The sequence below is a fragment of the Oryza glaberrima genome, chromosome 2 (genome assembly GCF_000147395.1).
Source record: "Oryza glaberrima chromosome 2, OglaRS2, whole genome shotgun sequence".
In the NCBI taxonomy this organism is placed as follows: Eukaryota; Viridiplantae; Streptophyta; class Magnoliopsida; order Poales; family Poaceae; genus Oryza; species Oryza glaberrima.
This window is the reverse complement of record NC_068327.1, coordinates 10,550,619-10,574,505: the sequence shown is the minus strand read 5'-3', so window position 1 is coordinate 10,574,505 and position 23,887 is coordinate 10,550,619. Positions and strand designations below refer to the sequence as shown.

At 39.7% G+C, this 23,887-nt stretch overlaps 2 protein-coding genes across 3 annotated transcripts; both read left to right on the top strand.

Annotated features, from left to right (window-relative positions):
* Positions 1 to 1,735: 1,735 nt before the first annotated feature.
* Positions 1,736 to 14,204, top strand: LOC127762424 (ABC transporter C family member 3-like). 2 transcript variants are annotated; one of them, XM_052286933.1, is made up of 12 exons: positions 1,736 to 1,872; positions 2,009 to 2,070; positions 2,753 to 4,520; positions 4,804 to 4,890; positions 4,976 to 5,611; positions 5,723 to 5,887; positions 6,384 to 6,678; positions 6,777 to 6,991; positions 7,582 to 7,887; positions 13,497 to 13,560; positions 13,649 to 13,888; positions 13,968 to 14,204. In XM_052286933.1, the coding sequence occupies exons 3-12, from the start codon at positions 2,769 to 2,771 to the stop codon at positions 14,066 to 14,068; spliced, it is 3,861 nt and encodes a 1,286-aa protein (XP_052142893.1). In that variant the 5' UTR covers positions 1,736 to 1,872; positions 2,009 to 2,070; positions 2,753 to 2,768; the 3' UTR covers positions 14,069 to 14,204. The 2 variants fall into 2 exon arrangements, with proteins under 2 accessions (XP_052142893.1, XP_052142892.1); XM_052286932.1 differs by having other exon boundaries at positions 1,736 to 2,070.
* LOC127762432 (DEAD-box ATP-dependent RNA helicase 40-like) lies at positions 9,292 to 10,232 on the top strand. Its single transcript, XM_052286944.1, has 2 exons — positions 9,292 to 9,787; positions 10,108 to 10,232. Exons 1-2 carry the CDS (start codon positions 9,298 to 9,300, stop codon positions 10,149 to 10,151), a joined length of 534 nt encoding a protein of 177 aa, XP_052142904.1. The 5' UTR covers positions 9,292 to 9,297; the 3' UTR covers positions 10,152 to 10,232.
* Positions 14,205 to 23,887: the final 9,683 nt, after the last annotated feature.

Sequence of the window (23,887 nt, the reverse complement as noted above, 5' to 3'; positions counted from 1 at the left end):
AAATGAGGTTTGTATGACTGCACTTGGTGAACTATAGGGTAGAAGATGTTACGTACAATTACTTCTATTGCATATCTAATTAAGTTACTTCTACAATTTAAATAAATTACTTTTTAATTAATAAAATATTGGAATATATTTAACATAGATATCATTCTGTCACATATTTTGAGTTGGGTACAATGATACAAATAGACCTTAAAAACAATATATAATTTAATCTAAAAATATAAAAATTAAAAATATTTTTGCCAGAAGCTTAGATACGTCGCCTCGTTATCGAGTCGGACTCGGAAATCATGTGAGCAGTGAGCGCATGGGGACGTGCGTACGAATATTTCTGTTAGATAATGACAGATCGTACTCGTGCATTTTCCTCCCCAGATCTCTTCCGTCCGTGAAGAGGAAGCCTCCTAGCTCTTCCCTGGCCACCTGGGCAGGAGCGCTAGTGCACGGCTAGCCGCGCGCCGCGTGCGTGCTCCGCAAAAATGCCCGTGTGTTGTAACGGGTAAAATTTTTTTTAATAATAATATACGTTTTTCATATATAATTATGTCAATGACAATGTTTCTATTTTAATGAGCGGCTTGTTTTTTATAAACAGTGTTTTTTTCAGACTTTTTTTTCTGAGAGAGAATTGGATATAGGAGTCGGACTTTTTTATTTTATTTTTTTAGCTTTTTTTCGGACGAAGCATCTCTTATTTTTGAAGTTTTTTTTAACAAAAACGACCTCAAGTACCTTGTTGCAAGATTATAGGGACTCAAATGTAAATATAAAAATTACAGGGACTCAAATACAAAAGTACAAACCCAAAATTTAAAATCATATAAAAATGGAATGCTCTCGACCTGTAGGTTCCGTTTTTGCAAATAGAACTTTAATCCGGCACATCAATTTTTTTTCACCAATCTAGAGTCGGACTTTTTTTTTCTGTTTCCGAGAGGGAATCGGATATAGGAGTCGAGTTTTTTATTTTATTTTTTTAGCTTTTCTTTTGACGGACAAAGGAAGCATCTCTTATTTTTTAAGCAGTAGATATATATATAGATGTGTATATATATATATATATATGTATATGTATATGAATTTTAATAATACTAGAAAGTCTTATATTGTGAAACAGAGAAAACATGTGAAAGGTGTGAAATTGAATGACTTTAGTACTACGCATGCAGATCCCATGATTCGTTTCCTTCTCCAAATAGAGGCGGGAAAAGAAAGGAGCATTTAACTATTTGCCACTTTTAGATTTGATATTTAAGACATATTGGTCCACGTGTGTATATGACATATGAATCCAGTGACAAATACTCCCTCCATCTACTTTTGATAGTCATATTTCATCTTGGCACACAGACCAACGATAAGTGATTCTACTTATCATCCATTTAAACATGCTACTAGTCATTTCTCGTGAACAAGCGATTTATTAATATTTACATTTCTCGATGCCCATGTAGCCAATCTTGTGTGGAGGAATAGAGAATCACGCATTAAATTCGAGAAAGACATTAAGATGATAGGTTGTTGGATTGAAATATGCCTATCAAAAATAGATTTTTCAGATTTAGAAATATGACTACCAAAAGTAGATGGAGAGAGTAATTAATTGCTACATTCAAAGTGGCGAATAGTTAAATATCTCCAAAAGAAAAAGGCGGGTCACACTCACAAATCCCTCAACTAAACCTCACCCGTCAGGACCCAAGACTCCAGGAGGTTTCGATTCAGATTCGCACCGCGCGTGCCTGCCTAAATCTCGTAACCAACTATACATATCTTCTTGTGATTTCGGTTCGATTTGCAGCAAAACAAGAGACCGCTCGATCTACGACAAGAGCGAGCGAACCCTTCGGCGAGCGCAGCAGTGTAGGGGATTTCATTACAAATTTCTTCCTCTTCTCCTGGTTAGGTTTCGTCGATTAGTTTGATCATCTTCTTTTGGCTGGTTGATCTCATCTCAACAACCCGCCGCCGCCGGTATGCTGGATTATGTTTTTACCAGGTGACGGCGCCATATATTGATCGTCGCCTCTTCCTCCTCCATCTTTAAGTCGGCGGCGGAAGGTGAATCTCAACTCTATCCTGATTTGGTGCAAGTTGTCTCCCGATCTTGATTTCGAACATGGTCGCTTCTTTCTCTCCTACGACCAATAGGAGCTCTGCATTTTTCAACTTTAGGGATTTCTTTTTCGTATTCCTATTTCTCTGAGTCGGAACTGTTAGGTTGCCTGAAAAGCAAAACTCACTAAAAAAAGGCTATTCACTCTCTATGAAGCGGCCGCCAGCGCTGCTGGATGTGGGATCCATGTTCCCCGTCTCCGCACAATCTCTGTGAACTACTACAAATTTCAGACATGTTTTGTTTTGTGGCTCTGGCTCAAAGCATGAAACCGTTCTAGTTCTAGTACCAAAAGCAAAGCAGTATTCCTTATTTCATATATTCTCATTTCCAATCTGTAACACTAATGTTGTTCTCTTTGTCAAGTTTTGTGCTTCAATGCTAAGATTGGTCTTGCCAAAATTGAAAAGTTCAGCACACGCTTTTGTGTCACATATTCTATTTATGTGATTCTGGTGTATGCATGTTGGCTTTTACACTCGCAATTCTTTTTGTTTCCATTAAATTAGATAAACTTTCTGTAATTCTGTTCAGATTCATGGACAGAATCATTAACAACTTCTATATGCCTGTGTCATAAATTTTTATTGGTAAATATATTCAGTCTGTATGCTGTTCTGTATTCAGGAGCTATTCAGTTACAATGGAGCAGCCACTTTTGAACCATCCAGATTCTTGCTCATCTGAGGCCACAACCAGTACTAGATCAGTTTTCACAGATGCTGGATTCTTTAGCATCCTCACATTTTCTTGGATGGGGCCATTACTTGATCATGGAAGGAGGAAATCATTAGATCTTGATGATGTGCCAATTTTGGATGATAATGACAGTGTCCAAGGCATCCTCCCCAACTTTGAGGCAAAGCTTGTCTCAGTTTCTGATTCAGGGAAGTACACTGATGTTACAGCTATTAAGCTGGTCAAAGCTCTTATTCTTACAACCTGGAAATTACTGGTTTTCACTGCAGTTTGTGCCTTACTCCGTACCGTCTCTTCGTATGTTGGTCCATACCTGATTGAGTACTTTGTTGACTACCTGAATCGAAGCCCACGGTCCGCTAAAGAAGGCTACATTTTGGTGTTGAGTTTTGTTGTTGCACAGTTCATCGAAGGCCTGTCTTCAAGGCATTTGGTATTTAGATCGCAACAACTTGGCGTGCGGGTGCGGTCAGCTCTTGTTGCCGTCATTTACCAAAAGGGCCTCTCCCTCTCCAACCAGTCCAGGCAGAGCAGTTCAAGTGGAGAGATCATCAATTCTGTGAGCCTTGATGCCGAGCGTGTCGCGGATTTCAATTGGTCCATGCATGAGCTCTGGCTATTCCCTGTGCAGATTATTCTAGCAATGCTGATCCTATACTCTACTCTTGGTTTGGCAGCGTTTGCAGCCCTTGCTGCCACTGTTTTGACAATGTTAGCTAATCTACCTATAGGGAGGATCCAACAAAATTACCAAGAGAAAATGATGGATGCCAAGGATGCTAGAATGAGGGCTATGACTGAGATGCTACAGAACATGCGCATTCTCAAGCTTCAAGGATGGGAAATGGTCTTCTTGTCGAAGATCATGGAGTTGAGGAAGGAGGAGATGCATTGGCTAAAGAAAGATGTGTACACCTCAGCTATGCTTATATCTGTGTTTTTCGGAGCTCCTGCTTTTGTTGCCATGGTCACCTTTGGAACTTGCTTGCTTCTAGGCATTCCATTAGAAACAGGGAAAGTATTGTCTGCTCTGGCAACATTTAGGCAGCTACAAGGACCAATCAATAGTATCCCAGACACAGTCTCTGTGATCATCCAGACAAAAGTATCACTTGATAGGATCTGCTCTTTTATGCACCTCGAGGAACTATCGAGAGATGTTGTAACTAAACTTCCAAGAGGTACAACCAACATATCGGTCGAGGTGAGGAATGGTCAGTTCTCTTGGAACACATCTTCTGAGGTTCCTACCCTCCGAAATTTGAACTTTCATATTCGGCAAGGAATGAGGGTTGCTATCTGTGGAACTGTTGGATCTGGAAAATCAAGTTTGTTGTCATGTGTACTCGGTGAGATACCAAAGTTATCAGGGGATGTTCAAACATGTGGTCGGATTGCCTATGTTAGCCAATCACCATGGATACAAAGTGGGACAATTGAACATAACATACTTTTTGGGACAAAAATGTTTAGAGAAAGGTATGAAAAAGTCCTTGAAGCATGCTGTCTTAAAAAGGACTTGGAAATATTGCCATTTGGTGACCAGACGATTATAGGAGAGAGGGGCATTAACCTAAGTGGCGGACAAAAGCAAAGGATGCAAATTGCACGTGCCTTGTACCAAGATGCGGATATCTTTCTGTTTGATGATCCCTTCAGTGCGGTTGATGCTCATACTGGGTTGCACTTGTTCAAGGTATTTTTTGAAAAAACAAATCTTCAAATTCTAATTCTATATGTGTGTTTACATAATTGAATGCTGAACTTATTTTTGGTACTTGAGGCTTCTAATACTATAAAATTGATTTTTGCATCATATGCTTTCAAATATTAACACTCCATTTTCTCCCAGTCAATTTGGCTTTTTTTTCCCCTTTCTTCAGTGGTCAGTGTTTGGTAGGCTGATCTTGAGCATTATTTAGGGTTCAAGATTATATCTACTGTATGAAAGTTGTTCACTACGACCTTGTATTTTGCAGGAATGCTTGATTGGATTCTTAGCTACCAAAACTGTAGTGTATGTTACCCACCATGTCGAATTTTTGCCATCGGCTGATGCTATCATGGTGAGCTGCCAACAACTATCAAATCTACTTATTTATGCTACTTGCAACAACCTTTTTACCTTGTCAATTCCTTTTCCTGTTTCAGGTCATGAAAGATGGAGAAATAACACAAGTTGGGAATTACACTAAAATTCTTAATTCTGGAGAAGAGTTCACAAAATTAGTATTTTCCCATAAGGATGCCATATCTACTCTAGAAAGTTTAGAACATCCAAGTGGCGATCCCGAAAGTGGTCTTATTCCTGGTGACAGTGGAAGTACCCTTCTCAGACAAGATAAGCAAAAGGATGATAATGAAGGAGCAGAAGAAGGGATTGTTCAAAATGGTCAGTTGGTACAAGAAGAAGAGAGGGAGAAAGGGCGGGTTGGGATTTCCGTCTATTGGAAATATATTACAATGGCATATGGTGGAGCACTTGTACCACTTATTTTACTTGCTCAGATAATTTTTCAAGTTCTTCAAATTGGAAGCAATTTTTGGATTGCTTGGGCTGCTCCAATATCTAAAGAAGTGAATCCTCCAGTCAATAGCTTGACAATGGTACTTGTATATGTTGCATTAGCTTTTGTTAGCTCGTTATTCATCTTCGTCAGATCCCATCTTCTTGTCATGGCTGGATGTAAGACTGCAATGATGCTATTCGATAAGATGCATCGATGCATATTCCGAACTTCGATGTCTTTCTTTGACTCCACTCCTAGTGGGCGTATTTTGAACAGAGTAAGTAATTTACCTTCACCGTCTTAATTTTAATGAGAAATTGAAGCTATCTCCTTTGAATGCCATTAGAATTTCTATTCAATCAATCATGAGATTTGAAAAAAAATGCAGGCTTCCACTGATCAAAGCACAGTGGACACCAGAATTTTTGACCTGATGGGATATCTTCTATTTCCTGCTATCGAACTTCTTGGAACAATTATTTTAATGTCACGGGTAGCATGGCCAGTCTTTGTAATTTTTGTCCCAATCATTGCAGCATCTCTATGGTATCAGGTATTGTTTTTACTATATAATTTTTGTTTGATATCAATTTTTGGTTCCAAATTTCTAATTTTTAAGTATGTAGGACTAATAAATTAATTCATGACTTTATTGAGAATTCTAATACATTAATTCATGACTTCATTGAGAATTTTTCACAGATCCAACCGAAAATTGAAATCGTTGTTTTTCTTCTCCCAGATTTAATTGAAAAATTTAAGGGCAGGGCAAAGCAATTAATACATAGTAAAAAAAAACCATTAAGTACATATATGATGTGATTCTTTCCTTGGCAAAAATATTCCCAATCAAGTTTCTAGGTCGATCCCGGCGTATATAGGAGTGAACTAGTCCATTTCCAATGTCCTTTGGAACAATAGGATTTTTTGTCTTAAAATATGTATTTCTGTATAATAATTGCAACCGTATTTCAAAATTATAATTATGTATTTTCTATGAGATTCATATTGTGCGTTTGTTTTTAATCACCATAATTGCTTCCCTTCAGCAATATTACATAGACGGTGCTAGGGAGTTGCAGAGGTTGACTGGAGTTTGCAGAGCTCCGGTGATGCAGCATTTTGCTGAATCAGTAGCTGGATCAAATATTATTAGATGCTTTGGCAAGGAAAGACAGTTTATCAATTCTGTCAGTCATTTTATGGATAATTTATCTAGACCAAGCTTATATAATGCTGCTTCAATGGAATGGTTGTGCTTTCGCTTGGACATTCTTTCATCCTTTATCTTTGCATTTGCCTTGATACTTCTGGTCACCTTGCCAACTGCTCTAATTGACCCAAGTAAGTACAATGGAATTTAATTAAATCAGTCAGATCAAATTAGTTCATTATCTGTATTAACATCCTTACTAAGTATTATTTTAACTATCTTTTCACAGAGACAGCCGGTCTTGCAGTCACTTATGGATTAAGTCTGAATATGTTACAAGGGTGGGCTATTGCAGTGCTCTGTAGTTTGGAAAATAGAATGATATCCGTGGAAAGAATTTTTCAATACATGGCTATTCCTTCTGAACCACCCCTTACAATATCAAAAAGTAGACCAAACTGCCAGTGGCCAACAAATGGTGAAATTGAGCTTCGTAACCTCCATGTTTGTTTCTTGAACTCTATGTTGTTATATAAGTTCACTTCTTAGAATGTCGGAGTTATATAAATTATTGATTAGAACTCTCAAAAAATTCATAATATTTTTTGAGAAAAACAGTACTTCCTCCATTTCAAAATGTATAACGCCGTTGACTTTTCACACAACGTTTGACCATTCGTCTTATTCAAAAAATTTATATAAATATCATTTATTTTATTATGGCATGTTGTATCATCAAATAAAATATAATCTTAACTTATACATTTACATATTTATACTAAATTTTTGAATAAGACAAATGGTCAAATGTTATAAAAAAATCAACGGTGTCATATATTTTGAAATGGAGGTAGTATGTTATTAAATTAATTTATTTCTTCATGAAGTTTATTCCACAAAAATTGGCATGCAAATTTTTTTTAGTAGTGTAGAGGTGCAATCCTCTTTCATAATATACTGTTTTTATGACTTAATATACAACTGTTGGAATACCCTAGAAATTATATCTTATTTCTTCACGTAGAAAACAATAACACCTAATACAGAATTTTCTGGTGAACAATTCTCCTCTAAGTGCTTTGTATGCGATGCAGGTATGGTATGCGACACAATTGCCTTTTGTTTTGAAAGGCCTGACTTGCACTTTACCTGGAGGATTGAAGACCGGTATTGTCGGAAGAACTGGGAGTGGCAAGTCAACCTTGATTCAAGCACTATTCCGCATTGTGGACCCATCCATTGGGCAGGTGTTGATAGATGGCCTTGACATCTGCACCATTGGACTGCATGACCTACGGACAAGATTGAGTATAATTCCACAGGATCCTGTGATGTTTGAGGGCACCCTACGAAATAACATTGACCCTTTGGAGGAGTACAGCGATGAGCAAATCTGGAAGGTATTTTTATTTTAATTTACTGGCATTTTAATTCTTGTTGGTGTAAATAAGTGATGTTCCTAGGACCCATTTGTAAATGTTAAGAGAATAGAAAGGAGGAGATGTGGGAACAGGGTAGTAACCCTGAAAAAACCCCAAATTAGACAATATGGTATCAGAGCCGAGCTCCTGGCGACCAGCGGCGGCAAAACCCTAGCCGGCGGCGGCGGCGGCTGCGGCGCTCGTGCCGGAGCAAGACGAAGTGGAAGACGGTGTGGAGGCGACCGCTGGGACTCGCGGGGTGGCGGCGCGACCTACGGCGACAGCGGCTGAGCGGCGTGCCGGGGTGGTCGGCCGGTCACGTGGCCGTGGCGTGGGGGCGACGGCGCAGGAGTGGTGGCGGAGCTGCGACCAGGTGAGCCGGCTGGCCGCTGTTGCTTGCTGTTGCTACCAGCTGCGGCTGGTTGCTGCGCTGGGGCTGGTTGCTGCGCCGGCACGGAGGACGACAAGAAGGGCACCGGCTGCTGTTTGCTGCTGCTGTTGCTTGCTGTTTGCTGCTGCTGTGGAGAGAAGGGACTGCTGTTTGATTGCTGTTTGCTGCTGCTATTGCTTGTTTGGTGGACTGCTGCTGTGGAGAGAAGGGAAAAGAGAGGAGAAGGTTGCTGTTGCTTGCTGTTGGTAGTGTCTTGTGTGCTGAAAAATTACAGGAGCAGAGAGCAGTAGCAGGTGAGGACTGAGGAAGCTTAGAAAGGGGGAGGGGAAATGTCTTCAGGGGTTGGAAAGGAGGTTGTAGATGCCTCCTCGGTGGTTACTAAGGGTGATATGAAAGATTTGCTAGAGAATTTGTTGAAGATGGGCATGATAGGTCCGAAGAGTGTAGCAGGGGGATTCGAACTGAAACTAGAATTGATGCCAAATGAGTTGAGATTGGAAGGGAGCAAAAATTATTTGAGTTGGTGTAGGAGAGCTCAATTATTGTTGAGAGCAAAGGGGGTGGATCATTTTTTGCAAGAGAGTTGTGAAGAGCCTTCTGATAAGGAGAGCCAAGCATGGAGAACGTGGAATACAACAAATTCCACTGTGGTATCTTGGTTGATGACCTCGGTGGCTCCTTCTATTGGTAGGATGATAGAGACTATTCAGAATGCAGCAATTGTGTGGAAGACATTAAGCAACATGTATTCAGGAGAGGGAAATGTAATGATGATGGTTGAGGCTCAGAACAAAGTAGAAAATTTGAAGCAAGAAGGGAGAACAGTCCAAGAGTACGCTAGTGAGTTGCAGCACTTATGGGCAGATCTTGATCACTATGATCCTCTACAGTTGAAGCATGAGGAGGACATTGTGATTGGAAATAAATGGATGCAGAGGCGAAGAGTCATTCATTTCTTAAAGGGGTTGAACAAGGAGTTTGAGGACAGAAGAGCGGCTATGTTCCACCAGGCTACATTGCCCACTATGGAAGAGGCTATTTCTGCTATGGTGCAGGAGGAGATGAGGTTGAAACTGATGAGAGGTACAAATCCTACAAGATCAGCATACACTGTGGTTGATAATAGAGAATGCTACAACTGTGGACAAGTGGGTCATGTGAGCTACAATTGTCCCACTCTTCGGAACATTGGCGGTAGGGGGTTAATTCGAGGAGGGTATGGTGGATTTGGTGGAACCCGTGGTGGATTTGGAGGAGACCGTGGTGGCTTTGGGGGGAACCGCGGTGGTAGAGGAGGTCGTGGTGGAGGTCGTGGTAGGGGCAGAGGTGCTCCTCAGGCCAATGTAGCCATAGAGGAGGGTAAAGCTATTACCCTAACAGGTGAACAGGTGACACAGTGGGAGGAATGGCAGAAGAACAAGATCAATGAGAGCTCCAACACCACCACTCACTTTGGTAACTTCGCCAACTACGCCCAAGTGGGCGAAGGTACTCAGGCCCATGCACTTGCATCTACTTACAGACATCCTATAGATTGGATCATAGACTCAGGAGCATCAAAGCATGTCACAGGATTGCATAATACCTTCACATCATACACCCCTTATGTCCACTCTGAAACTATACAAATCGCTGATGGTACATCCAAACCTATTCATGGTATAGGGTCAGTAGAGTGCACATCATCAATGAACTTATCCTCTGTCTTGCATGTTCCTTCCTTTCCAGTAAACCTTCTCTCAGTTAGCTCAGCTATTGACCAACTCAAGTGCATTGTTGTATTTGATGAGAACTCTTGTCTGTTCCAGGAGAAGGGGACTGGGAGGAGGATTGGGACTGGAGTCAGGCGTGATGGGTTGTGGTACATCAATCATGAGGAGCTGGGGCTAGCTGCGGTGGTTGGAGATGTTGAGAAGGAGATCATTTTGCTTCATTGTCAGTTAGGACATCCATCTTTTGAGATTTTGAGTAAGTTGTATCCAGATCTCTTTAGTAAAGTGGATAAGCATAGATTGGTGTGTGATGCTTGTGAGCTTGGAAAACATACTCGCTCTACATATGTTGGGATTGGTCTTCGTAACTGTGAGCCTTTCATATTAATACATTCTGATGTTTGGGGACCATGCCCAGTTACTTCTGTGAGTGGTTTCAAGTGGTTTGTCACCTTTATTGATTGTCACACTCGTATGACTTGGATTTATATGCTTAAGCACAAGAGTGAGGTCCTTCGTTGCTTTCAGGACTTTCATAAATTAGTGACAACTCAGTTTGATGCAAAAGTTAAGATTATTCGGACTAATAATGGAACAGAATATATCAATAATGAATTTGTGTCATATATCTCAGATGAGGGGATTATTCACCAGACTACTTGTCCTGGTACCCCTCCTCAAAATGGTGTAGCTGAGAGAAAGAATCGACATTTGCTAGAAGTGGCAAGATCTTTAATGTTCCAGATGAATGTGCCAAAGTACCTATGGAGTGAGGCCGTGATGACAGCTGCATATCTTATCAATCGCATGCCTTCTAGAATACTTGGTATGAAGTCCCCTGTTGAACTTTTATTGGGTAAGCGAGAGTTCAAGGTCCCTCCAAAGGTGTTTGGTTGTGTTTGCTTTGTGCGAGATCATCGACCTTCTGTTGGCAAATTGGATCCTCATGCAGTAAAGTGTGTGTTTGTTGGCTATGCCTCAAGTCAGAAGGGGTATAAATGTTGGGATCCCATTGGGAGAAGACTGTTTGTGAGTATGGATGTGACATTTCGTGAGTTTGAGCCCTATTATAAAAGTAAAGGAGATCTTGACCAATTTCTTGAGGAATTCTCGACTGTCATGGAGGTTGATAGTCGAGAGGGGGAGATAGAGAGAGGTGACACACATAGGAAAAATGTTGGTGACAAGAATGGGGAGACAGTGGTGTTTGGATCAATACCATGCTCTATTGACAATGCAAGTAAAGAAGCAGTGGAAGTTATTGGAGATACACAAGACAATGATAGAGGAATGGTTCATCATGAGGAGGATGGAGAAGATGGAGAAGATAAAGAAGTGGTTGTTGGGACAATTCCATGTCCTATGGAGCGAGCCGAAAGGGTGAAACAAAAGGATGTGCTAGTCTACCAAAGGAGGCGGTTTGATAGTCAGGGGGAGAAAAGAAAAGGGTTAGTGCAAAGTCAAGTTGAAGAATTATCACATCCAGAATGCCCAGTCCCAGAGTGCCCAGTCCCTGAATCCTCTCAGAACCTCTCTCCTACAGTCTCATTGGCTCCCCTTGAGATAATTGGTAATACTCCTCCCATTCTTGAACAAGTAGAATTACCTCTTGCACAGCGTAGAGAGACTAGATCCAATGCTGGTAGACCTCCTATACGTCTTGGTTTTGAGCATCTTAGTTCTATGCATGATATTTGCAAACTATATCTCATATTCCCATGTTTCACCGGCATACAAAACATTCATTGCATCATTACAGACAGTGCCCATACCAAAGGATTGGAAGTGTGCAAAACAAGATCCAAGGTGGAAAGATGCAATGAGAGAAGAGTTGAATGCCCTTATGAAGAATAAGACTTGGGAGCTTGTAAAACTTCCACCAGGAAAAAGGCAGTGGGATGTAAGTGGGTTTTTACAGTGAAGCAAACTCCTGAAGGGAAGGTGGATAGGTATAAAGCAAGATTAGTCGCAAAAGGCTACAGTCAAACATATGGAATTGACTATGATGAGACATTTGCACCGGTGGCAAAAATGGGTACAGTGAGAACTTTGGTATCTTGTGCAGTGAACTTTGGGTGGCCCCTCCATCAGCTTGATGTGAAAAATGCATTTCTTCATGGTGATTTACATGAGGAGGTCTACATGGAGATTCCTCTAGGATTTGGGAATAGCCAGACAGTTGGAAAAGTATGTAAACTCAAGAAATCCTTGTATGGGTTGAAGCAGTCTCCACGTGCGTGGTTTGATAGATTCAGGCGCGCAGTGTGTGATATGGGGTATTCTCAGTGTAATGGAGATCACACGGTATTCTACAAACATAAGGGGACATACATCACCATCTTGGCTGTGTATGTTGATGATATAGTGATCACTGGTGATGATGTAGAAGAAATCAGGTGCCTGAAGGAAAGGCTGGGAAAGGTATTTGAGGTAAAGGACCTTGGTGCTCTTCGCTACTTCCTTGGAATTGAAATTGCTCGTTCATCAAAGGGGATTGTTCTCTCTCAGAGGAAGTATGTGTTGGATCTATTGACAGATACAGGAATGCTTGGGTGTCGTGCGAGTGCTACACCTATTGATAGAAATCATCAATTGTGTGCTCAATCAGGTGATCCTGTTGATAAGGAAGCATACCAAAGGCTGGTGGGACGCTTAATCTATCTTTGCCATACAAGACCTGATATCTCCTATGCAGTCAGTGTTGTGAGTAGGTATATGCATGATCCTCGAACTGGTCACTTGGATGTGGTTCATAAGATTCTTAGATATCTGAAAGGGACTCCTGGAAAGGGGTTGTGGTTCAGGAAGAATGGACACCTAAATGTAGAAGGATATTGTGATGCTGATTGGGCGAGTAGTATGGATGATAGAAGGTCTACATCAGGTTATTGTGTGTTTGTTGGTGGTAATCTTGTTTCTTGGCGAAGCAAGAAGCAGGCAGTGGTGGCTCGGTCTACCGCCGAAGCAGAATATAGAGCTATGGCTTTGAGTTTGAGTGAGATACTGTGGATGAGGAGCTTGTTGATTGAATTGCGAGTGTTAAGAAGTGATACTGTGATGCTTCATTGTGACAACAAATCAGCCATCAACATTGCAAACAACCCTGTTCAACATGATCGCACTAAGCATGTGGAGATTGATAGGTTCTTTATTAAGGAGAAGATTGATAGTGGGGTACTTATGCTAGAGTATATCAAGTCATGTGAACAACTAGCTGATTGTCTAACTAAGGGGTTAGGTCCTAGTGAAATTCAATCAATATGTAACAAGATGGGTATGATTGATATCTTTTGCCCATCTTGAGGGGGAGTGTTGGTGTAAATAAGTGATGTTCCTAGGACCCATTTGTAAATGTTAAGAGAATAGAAAGGAGGAGATGTGGGAACAGGGTAGTAACCCTGAAAAAACCCCAAATTAGACAATAATTCTTCATATGTGCACCTATATCAAACTAATGCAAAACTCGTATTTGTTGTGTTATCCAGGCATTGGACTCTTGTCATCTTGGCGATGAAGTTAGAAAGAATGAGCTCAAGCTTGACTCTGCAGGTTTTATATCTATATCAGAAAGCTATAATACATTGCTCCACAGTGTCAAACTCATAAGTCATAAATGATATTTTAATATGAAATGCAGTTACAGAAAATGGCAGCAACTGGAGTGCAGGTCAGCGCCAGCTTGTTTGTTTGGGGAGGGTGGTTCTGAAGAAGCGAAAGATCTTGGTTTTGGATGAAGCAACTTCTTCGGTGGATCCAATGACTGACAATTTGATTCAGAAAACCCTGAAGCAACAATTCTCCGAATGCACGGTGATTACAATAGCACATCGGATCACATCAGTTCTTGATAGTGAGAAGGTCATTCTTCTGGACAATGGTTAGTCATGTGCCTCGTTTAATTAGTAGCCAACAGTGAATAGCTTGGTTCTCCCGTTTTAATTCCATGTTGTAAACAGGTAAAATCGCAGAGGATGACTCGCCAGCAAAACTTCTGGAAGACAAATCATCGTTATTTTCGAAACTTGTATCAGAATACACCAAGGGATCAGAGTATTAAACTATGAGAGTAGATGAAAGAGGGGCCAAATCTATCACCGAGACTAAATTTTCGGCTTAAATTTAAATATTCTTTCTTGGTAACTTGTTGCAACATGAACGGTTGTGTATTCAGAAGGTGCAATGGAACATTCATACATTATTACATTTGCTCACTGGTTTGCATTTACGTGTGTACTGACTAGTAAGAAAATTGCAATGCTGTTCAGAAAGCTCTGGATGCATAGCCCATGATGTGTTTGCAAATGTGTTTATGTTTCAGAAAGCACTACTACAGAAGTTCACCATAGACAAAAATGCTACTACTATAGATTCACCATCTTATTGTGTTATATTATACTAGAAAATAAGTGTGCCTGTTTTATAGCCCGTGTATTCATTTTCGTGTTATTAAAAAGCATCATCTTTGTTGCAAAAAGGATGACGTACATTGTGACCAGTCAAATCTTATCTTAAATTATTAAATGTCAATATCATATCAATAGATTTTTTTTATGAAAACTCTTCTGTATAGCTATATATTGATTTTTATAGATATATAGTTTGAGAAAACAATGATGTAATTGAGTTTATGTTGATTTTCAAATTGACATTATTTTAAGTACAGGGGTAGTATGAATTTTGCAAAATTTTATACTAATAAGTTCAATTTTATTGAAACTTAAGAAAAACAGTGCATTCAAACAAATTTGTAATGAATTTTTAAGTTCTAACTTAACATTGCAAATCACATTAGTATGAAAATTCTTAAATTTTCTCCTTTTTCCATCCACACTAGGGTTTATTTATTTGTGAAAAACTATATAGTTGAGTTTTCTCTTAAATGATAAAGTTGACGATGATATTTTTTTAAGGTGTTCCAAATTATGTTTAGAGAAGCTACGATGCTCCTCATTTCTTTATTGTACCACATGACATATTGCAAATGTATAGAATTTGAGCCATAAACTATGCACACGTATTTACCATGACGTGTTGGTGGAGCCTTTCTTCAAAATAATTAATGCCCCCAATGATCATTCTAGATACCAAATCCTATAGTTCTTTCTTTCCAGATTCAAGTGCTTCCACTCTTTTCTCTGTCCCAGTTGTTAGCTCTAGTATGTAGAGAATATTGTTTTCTCCATATCATTTTTTTTCTCAAGATTATTCCTTGATTCATTTGGAATGCTAAACATTCCACGTGGACCAATCAATGCTGCTGGACTCAGCCAGCATTAGAGATACTAGAAAATTGGGTACGCGCGTGGGCGTGCCAACTATTTAGCCCGTGCCAGTTTTAGAATGCATGAAAGACATAATATTTGATCGGATTAGCTAAAAAAATATTGAAGTGTTTCTTTTTCAAATTTTCATAAGTTTTCTTCAAATTCATGAAAATCAGAAGATATATTAATTAGGTCACGAAGGAAGATACTCATAGTGCTATCCTTGTTGGCTGAACACAACATCCACCAAATCGATTTTCTTTTTTACTGTTCTTCTGATGGAAAGATTAACTGGAGGAGAAGAATGGTTTGGAAAGATTTGGATTTGGTCTAATAGACTAATCTTCTTGGTTTTATCAACTATCGTTGTAGACTTGTAGTAAAGTCTGTTGCACTTGAGAAAATGAAACACATCACATTTTTTCATCCACATTTTTTTTTAAAAAAAGAATCATAGCTTTTCATCAAATTCATGAAAATCAGAACATATATTAATTATGTCATGAAGGAAAATACTTATGAAGTCGTCCAGCTTGCTGGCTGAACACAACATCCACCAATCCATCTTTTACTGTTCCTCTAATGGAAAGATTAATTGGAGGAGAAGAATGGTTGGAATGTTCTGGATTTGGTTTAATAGGATAATATTTTCGGGAGAATAGCTAATATGGTCCCTAAAGTTTCGTTCCTGGGTCATTTTAGTCCTAATCTTTCATATTGTCCAAACAAGTCCTTTAAATTTGTCATGTGGGCTAATATAGTCCTTGGTCCCACCAAAATCGCCACATGGACATGCCATGTCACCTTCCTATGCAAAATCTATATGATTTGTCCAATTTACCCTTACGCACAGGAAAGTAAAAAACAAAAGGAAAAAGTTAAAAAAATATATGGTATTTGTAAGAGCAAAAACATACCTTAAAAGGGTGAAAAAAAGAAGTATTTTTTTCCTATGGTTATATCTAATTCACCCTTATATTTATTTTTCTATGATATACGTAAGGGTAAATTGGACAATTCATTATTGATTTTGCATGAATGATGACATGGCATATTCATATGATGATTTTGGTAGACCCAAGGACTATTCTAGACCTTATGACAAAGGTTAAGGATTTCTTTGGACCATTTAAAAAGTTAGGGACTAAACTGATCCTATAGAGAAACTTTAGGGACTAAAGTAGCTATTCTCCCATTTTTTTCTAAATATACTTTTTTTCTATTGATTCAGACGTAACATTTTTTATAAGACTTGTGTTTGTACTGTATTTCTAAAAAAATATATACCGTGCTTTGCTATGAAAATCTAAAATTATGAGGTGACAGTTTTTGAACGATCCTAACAAGGTGCCAATATACAAAAGTCTGCCCGTTGAAAATTAACTGGCTAATTACCTATTGTCTCCTTTTTCAAGTCACTTCAAATATGGGCCCACGTTGACTGTGGTTTCCAAAGTTCAGTAAATAAGTTCTCCAGTTTATGACTATCAAAATATCTCACATGTAGCTTGTCCTAATAATTTCTGTTATGCTAGATCTTTGAAAAACAATCAGTGCAGCGAATTGCATAAACCATGCACCTGTTTTTGAAGTGGTAATACAATTTATAAGCACAGGTAGTGAAATCATAAACGTGTCATTGGTTTTCGTCTCTTAGAACATGTGTTAAAGAACATATTTACGAAAGTGAGTGTATTGTTGCGTGTGTAGTGATGTGTGTGCATATACGTAAAGAAAATAAAAGAACATCTCAGCACAAATCTTGATGCAGATCAACCAGCCAAAACTTCGACTAATTCGGCTGAAAAAATAGTTCAACGTCTATAGCAAAAACATTTGAAGAACACACTCAACTCAAATCCTTGTATATATGAATATTTGAATACGAACAAAAAGCATATAATGAAATAAAATGAGACAGTGTTTGGCTAATGGGAAAGAGAAATAATTTCCCACCCACTAAAAGACATCTTTAAATTCTAACCATTCATTTTCCCTCTTCCATTTAATCTTAACCATTCATTCATTTCCAAATCCCAATTCCACCCCCCATTTTCCATTCTCCAAACACACCCTGAGGGATGACGGTTCAGAGCTATCTGCACTGCAAGTCGATCGTTCGATTGCCGAATCAAATTTGGAGAACCAGACAGGTTGATCAAATCGATGGTAGACGTAGCGTGCAAATCATGCAGTCGGAAACTGAAATTCGTTTCCAATCCACGTAAAGATTTTTTTTTTCTGACTGCATGAAAAGCATGACTCAGTTGCACGGGAGACTGAGATCATGTTGGAGCATTACAACAACACGAAACGGTTGCAAGTCGAATAGACCGGGCAAAAAAATAAGCAGGATTACGAGATTTCAGGTCAATATCAGCATCACGCATATCCCAAAGTTATAGAACCCCCTTAATTAGGTACACCTCCTAATTAAAGCCAAATGCCATCATAGGTACAGGCGTTAAAACAGTTCATCCGCTCCATTGTTAACTCATAGATTAAAGGGATACTATACCATCTAATCACATAAACAATCGTTCACAGAATAGCTCTCGAGAACCAGAGACATGAAACCAGTAGCTCAACTCATCACATCATATCCCTTAGCTCCACAAGCCAAAAATCGTCTGCAACTTGAATCTTCAATACAGCCATCTGCTTGTGACCAATGAACAGAATAAGTGTACGGATAATCCAGCAATATAAATTATTACTACTAAGGATGCAAGAAGAAAGTTGAAGCAACGAAAAGAAATGTTTTGTCCAGGCGCAGACAAATCGAAGTCTTAGCAATGCACTCATATGTACATCATCATAGTTTGAAAATAAATAAAGCAGAGTTGAGACATTGAAAGAAGTTCTGTAAGGCTTACACTAAGCTACCACAAGTATTGGGTCAGCTTTTAAGCAGCGAACTAACTAAAATGGTGCCAACTTACTTATAATCTTCATGCCAACAGCCCCACAAGGCTCAACAAAATCCAAATTAAAGATTAAATATGACATTCATATTTGGATTTTGGATTAACCATTCATTTCATTTGTATGTCAACTCTAGATGCACAACAACTTCCCGAGTTGCTGCTGTGACTTGGTTAAAGAGACTTCAGAAAAATTCATGTATCCCTGTGCGAGCCTCACAGGCTCACATAAACAAATCAATATTCACATATCAAGGCCCCAAATTCAGCTGAAATAAATGCAGGCTTAGCGTAGAATCCTCTGTGCTCAAACCAAACTGACAAGTGTGATGGAACATACATCAATCAGGTCATCTAGACAAACAAGGTAGCTACTTAGGGTGAGTTTGAGGGATAGGGGATTGGGAAGATTGGGAAGATACGTAAAACGAGGTGAGCCATTAGCGCATGATTAATTGAGTATAAACTATTTTAAATTTCAAAAATAGATTAATATGATTTTTTAAAGCAACTTTTTTTTTGTCAAAAACGCACCGTTTAGTAGTTTGGGAAGCGTGCGCGCGGACTACGATGTGCTTTCTCACCCTAACTCACTATAACCAACGCTGCCTTACTCATATTCCCATGTCAGTACTAGCAGGTAGTTTGAACAAAATGCAACTGTTGTTCTTTCAGTGGCATTGGTGAAGGCAATCAACAAAATCAGGGTCATCTAGACAAGACAAGGTAGCTACGTTAATATTACCATGTCAGTACTACCAGGTGGCTTGAAAAAAAATGCAACTGTTGTTCTTTTAGTGGCATTACTGGGAGCAGTTGGAGCAGCCAACAAAATTCTTCAAGAGAAACCCTAAATTCACTAGAGCAATGGACATCACACCATAATTTACTTTGAAAAATGTAAAGAATAACTTCAATATTCAGCTATTTATATGAACCTAAGCTACAATTAACAAGCAAAACTACAAAGAATTTGAAAATAAACTATGCTGGCTTTTCCAGCACAAGATTCATATTAACAAACTACCAGTAAATTAGTCAGTTCTGCAAAGGAAAACCATCCCCAAAAAATGACTATTCAGGGTGAGTAGAGGATAGTAGGTACAATTGTACAAAACATTACAATGACAACCTAGCAAAGCAACAACTGTGCATTTGAATAAGGTAAAGCTAACTATTTCAGGAGTAGAATGCAAGAGATGCTTTATTCATATCGTTCCCTTGTTCACTACCTCTCAATCCCTACAAAGTGTAGGAACAGTTTAATTTACAACCAATCAAGAATAGTAGAAAGCAACAGATGATATATTCAAATCACTCCCTTGTGTTGCTACATGTGACAAACTCACCCTCTCAACACCTACAAAGTGTAAGTGTAGCAATACAAACCAAACAAATATTTAGATGGTTTGCACGTGTCAAATATGGCTAAACCTTTCGTTGGCTACACTTTCCTTAATTGCACATGTTTCAAACTAAACAGACCACATAAGAACAGGGTTGTTTCAATAATTAGTTCAGAAGTCACACTAAAATTTTAGAAGGCACAAGAATCCTTTAAATGCATGTAGCTATAATAGAAATTTAACATAAAAAATGGAAACATAATAACTCAAGTAAGAAGAATGTATACCGCACAAAAAGGATGTCAGCACCGAAATGTTTTAGTCCAGCAATCCTAACAAAGCATTGGCTACTTCCTTCTTCGTGTCTGCTAGACGGAGCTGCATCCTCACTTCCGCTATCTTCTGCTTTTTGATCTTGGATTCCAGGGTGCAAGCCTTATCATCACTAATGAACTCAAAAGCTCTCTTGAAGGTTGATCCACATGCATGCTGGAGCTCAATTCCTTTCACAAAGGAAGCGAGGTTGGGATACAAACTCTGCAATTCAACATGCTCCCTCCGTATGCTTGGTACAGTAGCATCTCCATCCACCTTATCTTTCTTAGTCTGCCCCTTCTTGTTATTTTTGACGAATTGCCTTTGTTCTGTGATGCGGGAGCAGAAACATACTCCTTTGCATTCTTTCCCCAGATTTCCGACGACAGCTGATACATCCTCAAGTCATCCTCTTTAGCTGGTAGGTCGCCGCCATGTTCAACTTTCTTGGTAGTGGCCTCGTACCGCTGCTTGAGCCTCCGCACCTTCTCATACATGTCCGAATACTTGATGCTCTTCCTCTCGAGGCTATCACCGACAGCAGCGATGATCCCCTCGACGTTGAGCTGCGTGCCGTGGCTCTTGAAATGTGCCACGAGGACCTCAAGAATCTTGACCTCGTCATCCATCGTCCACCGCGATAGGGCCTTCCCAGACTTGCTCGACGGTGACGCTCCGGCGCCAACTTAAGGAACGGTTCGCGGGAAACCCTGGAAGAATTCCTCGTACTTACCAAAAGCCAGCGTGGGCAATGGCTGGGCTTGTAGTGTAGCTTTCCTCTAGCTGACGTGTCCAGGCAAAGGTGAGCGTGATGGAGTTCGGATGGGCCCTGCGACGGCCTATGCGGCTTTCGGATTTACCTAGGCTCGAGAGGGGACTGCCCGCTACCTTGCGAGGAGTGGGGGTGAAACCTGAGGTGTGGTGTGTTTGGTTAGAGGGGATTATGCGAAGGGTCCTGTCACGGCCTCTTTTCGGTATGTCGTGGTGGCAGTCGGCGCACGGGAACGTGTCGTGGGACTGTGTCTTGTGGGTACAGTTATACACCTCTGATCAGAGTAAAACTATTCGAATAGCCGTGCCCGCGGTTATGGGCGGTCAACCAGATTCACTGTGATTAGTCTCATCCTAGTTTAGTCTAATGGAATTGATTAGTTCAGGTGGATGGTTGGGCCTGTTGCAACGTGGTGTAGCGTTGGACAGTGGATGGTTAATACTGATTAATTATTACAACTGTTTTACTGTTTTCAACTACTGTTTATAAATGCTAGCTTTATGCAAATGATCCCATTTAGCCTTCCTTTGGTTATATATTGCATCATGCCCTCCGTTCCGGTATGACTTGCTGAGTACGGTGGTAGTACTCAGCCTTGCTCTATCTCCCAACCCTCAGAGTTCGAGTATGCGTCAGATAGTGGTTTCTCCGAAGACTAGGCTTCGTCCGTGCCGTCGAGGATGCCTGTGGAGTGGTGTTCCCGCTGCAATCCAAGTCAACGCTTGGCTCCAGTTATCTTTTATATTTCCGCTGCATTTATGTAAGACTTTTATAATATTTGTAAGACGTGGATCTGTATGTCAACTTTGTCGTTTGTGTACCCTGGCCGGTCCTGGACAGGGATTTTAATGCACATTCTGCTTGAAATTCTATTCGGGAATTTCTGGACGTGACAACGGGCAAGAGTGGCGGCCACACGGGACGGGGGCGAGGGTGAGTGCGACGACGCGAACAATGGCAGGGGCGCTAGCCGTGGGGAACACGGACGGTGGCGGCAGCCACAACAGATCCAACGGGCGACGAGCCGATGATGGTGGTCATAGGGGGATGCAGCCCGGGGTGGACAAGGTCATAGTCTAGTGGAGGCCTGGTGATCGAGGTGGCAACCCGGCGGGCGCTGTCAGAGCCTCGGAGGCTTGGATGGACGAGGGCGTCGGACTGACGGACGTCGGGGCAAATGCAGGAGACGTTGCTGACCGTGGTGTAGGGGTGAAAACGGTACGGAAACGGATGGAAACCAATGTTCACAACAATGATATTTTCACAACAATGATATTTTCGGCCTCACACCATGGTATTCACTATTAGTTTAAAAATGGGAATCCAAGCTATCTCAGTCACAAAATTTCCGGAAATTCCGGGAAAATTTCTGGAAAGTTTCTGACTGATTCCGAGTTCCGACAGAAACTGCCCTTATAATTTTCGATTCCGTTTCGGAGAAAATATTTTCGAATTCGTTTCCATTCCCCAAAAAATTCCGACCGATAAATTCCGTTTTTAAAAATAGATCCGGAATCCGGAAAGTGTCCGTAACGTTTTCACCCCTACTCAAGGGGCTTCGCTTGTGATGGACGTGGCATCGAATATGCCGTTCCTCTGGGAGACTCGAGAGTAAATTCGACCACTACTCTTGCTACAGAACCATGCGATAGTTACTGTAGCAGACTTAGATCACTATTCCACAGGAACTCTGTTGTACTGCAGATGATCCGATCCCACCAGCACCTCTCGCGCCTGGTAGCGTGGGTGTGTCATTCTTGGAGTGCGGTGTAGTCGGGCGATTATATAGTTGCCCGCTCCTAGTCCCTCATCCCTTCATTCTCTCTGCCAAGTCATGCTTTGAGAGTCTACATGTTCTTGTTGTCATAAGTCATATAAGCTCTACTGTACACTAAAGGGATCGTAATTTAGTCCATGATGTTTCGCATTATCCAAAAAAATACCATATAGCTTAATATGGACCCATAAAATATGGTAATATGCCACATAGGCAAGCCACGTCATCATCGTATGCATAGTTAACATTAAAAAGCCAATTATACCCTCACCTATAACATAGAAAGAGAAATGACGTGACTACACAGCTAGTGGTAGCTAGTTTGTCTAAACCAGCTACCACTCCATATATAAGAGACATTATACACCTATACTTCAAATACAATTTTCTCTTAAACTACTAATCCGATCTACAAATCCGATTGCACCGTTGTGTTTGTAACAATTAAATCTTTATAACAAGATCTCACATGACTATATTCTGATGAAAATTTATAAATTACTTTTATAATATATCTAAATTACTTCTTAGACATGTAAAAGTAAATTCAATGAAGCCTAAAAGTAATTTACATATATTATAGAAGTAACTTATAACAAAAAGAAAGAAACTTTAATGAATGTCTTTTTTAATTGGATGTGACTACACAGCTAGTAATAGCTAGTTTGTAATCCATTTAGTATCTCCTTTCAACTTGAAAAATAGAATAGTATCTTCTTTTCTCATTCTACATGAAAAACAAAAATGAAAGGAAATAAACAATCGATGATTAAACAGATTTATAGATAGTTACTTTTGAACCATGCAAAAGTTACTTCCAATTAACATTGAAGTTACTTTTAAAAATATTAAACTTATGTGTGTTGATCTGTGCTGACTAAATTTAATTTCTAGATAAAGTCATATTTTTATCCCTACAACGAATTTACTTATAATGTCATGATAAAAAAAATGGCTATATTTAGTTTGTTGCCAAATTTTGATAACTATATAAGAAAATCCTGCCAAAATTTTGACAAGTTACCAAAATTTTGGCAAGTTGCCAAATTTTGGTAAGGTTTTTTTCATCAAAGTGAACAGGCCCATAGAACTACTATACAGCACCCTAAGGTTCCATTTAGCTAAATGGCTCCCCTCACACCACCCAACCACTCATCATTTGTTTGGATAATATTTTTACTCCCCTACCAACTCTCCCACCCACACATCCTGCTCATTCTCCTATGATAAAAGTAACTTACATATATAATAAAAGTAGTTTGCAAATATAAATATTTTTTCATCGTAATATAATCATGTAAGATCTTGTTGTGAAGATTTAATTGTAATGAACACAATGGTGTAATCGGATTGTAGATCGGATAAGTAATTTGAGAGAAAACTTTATTTGAAAAGGAAAGGGACGTACATGTATATTAAAAAAAAGGCAAATTTTGCTACAGGACATTGCTATTGTGTGGTTTTAGCTCAGGGACACT

Bases quoted from the DNA above. Each gene is read 5' to 3' on its own strand.
- LOC127762432 (XM_052286944.1), top strand. From the start codon at position 9,298: ATGTTCCACCAGGCTACATTGCCCACTATGGAAGAGGCTATTTCTGCT. The intron at 9,788-10,107 runs GTACTCAGGCCC...TGTCTGTTCCAG, and splicing joins CTACGCCCAAGTGGGCGAAG to GAGAAGGGGACTGGGAGGAG.
- LOC127762424 (XM_052286933.1), top strand. From the start codon at position 2,769: ATGGAGCAGCCACTTTTGAACCATCCAGATTCTTGCTCATCTGAGGCC. The intron at 4,891-4,975 runs GTGAGCTGCCAA...TTCCTGTTTCAG, and splicing joins CATCGGCTGATGCTATCATG to GTCATGAAAGATGGAGAAAT. The intron at 6,679-6,776 runs GTAAGTACAATG...ATCTTTTCACAG, and splicing joins AACTGCTCTAATTGACCCAA to AGACAGCCGGTCTTGCAGTC.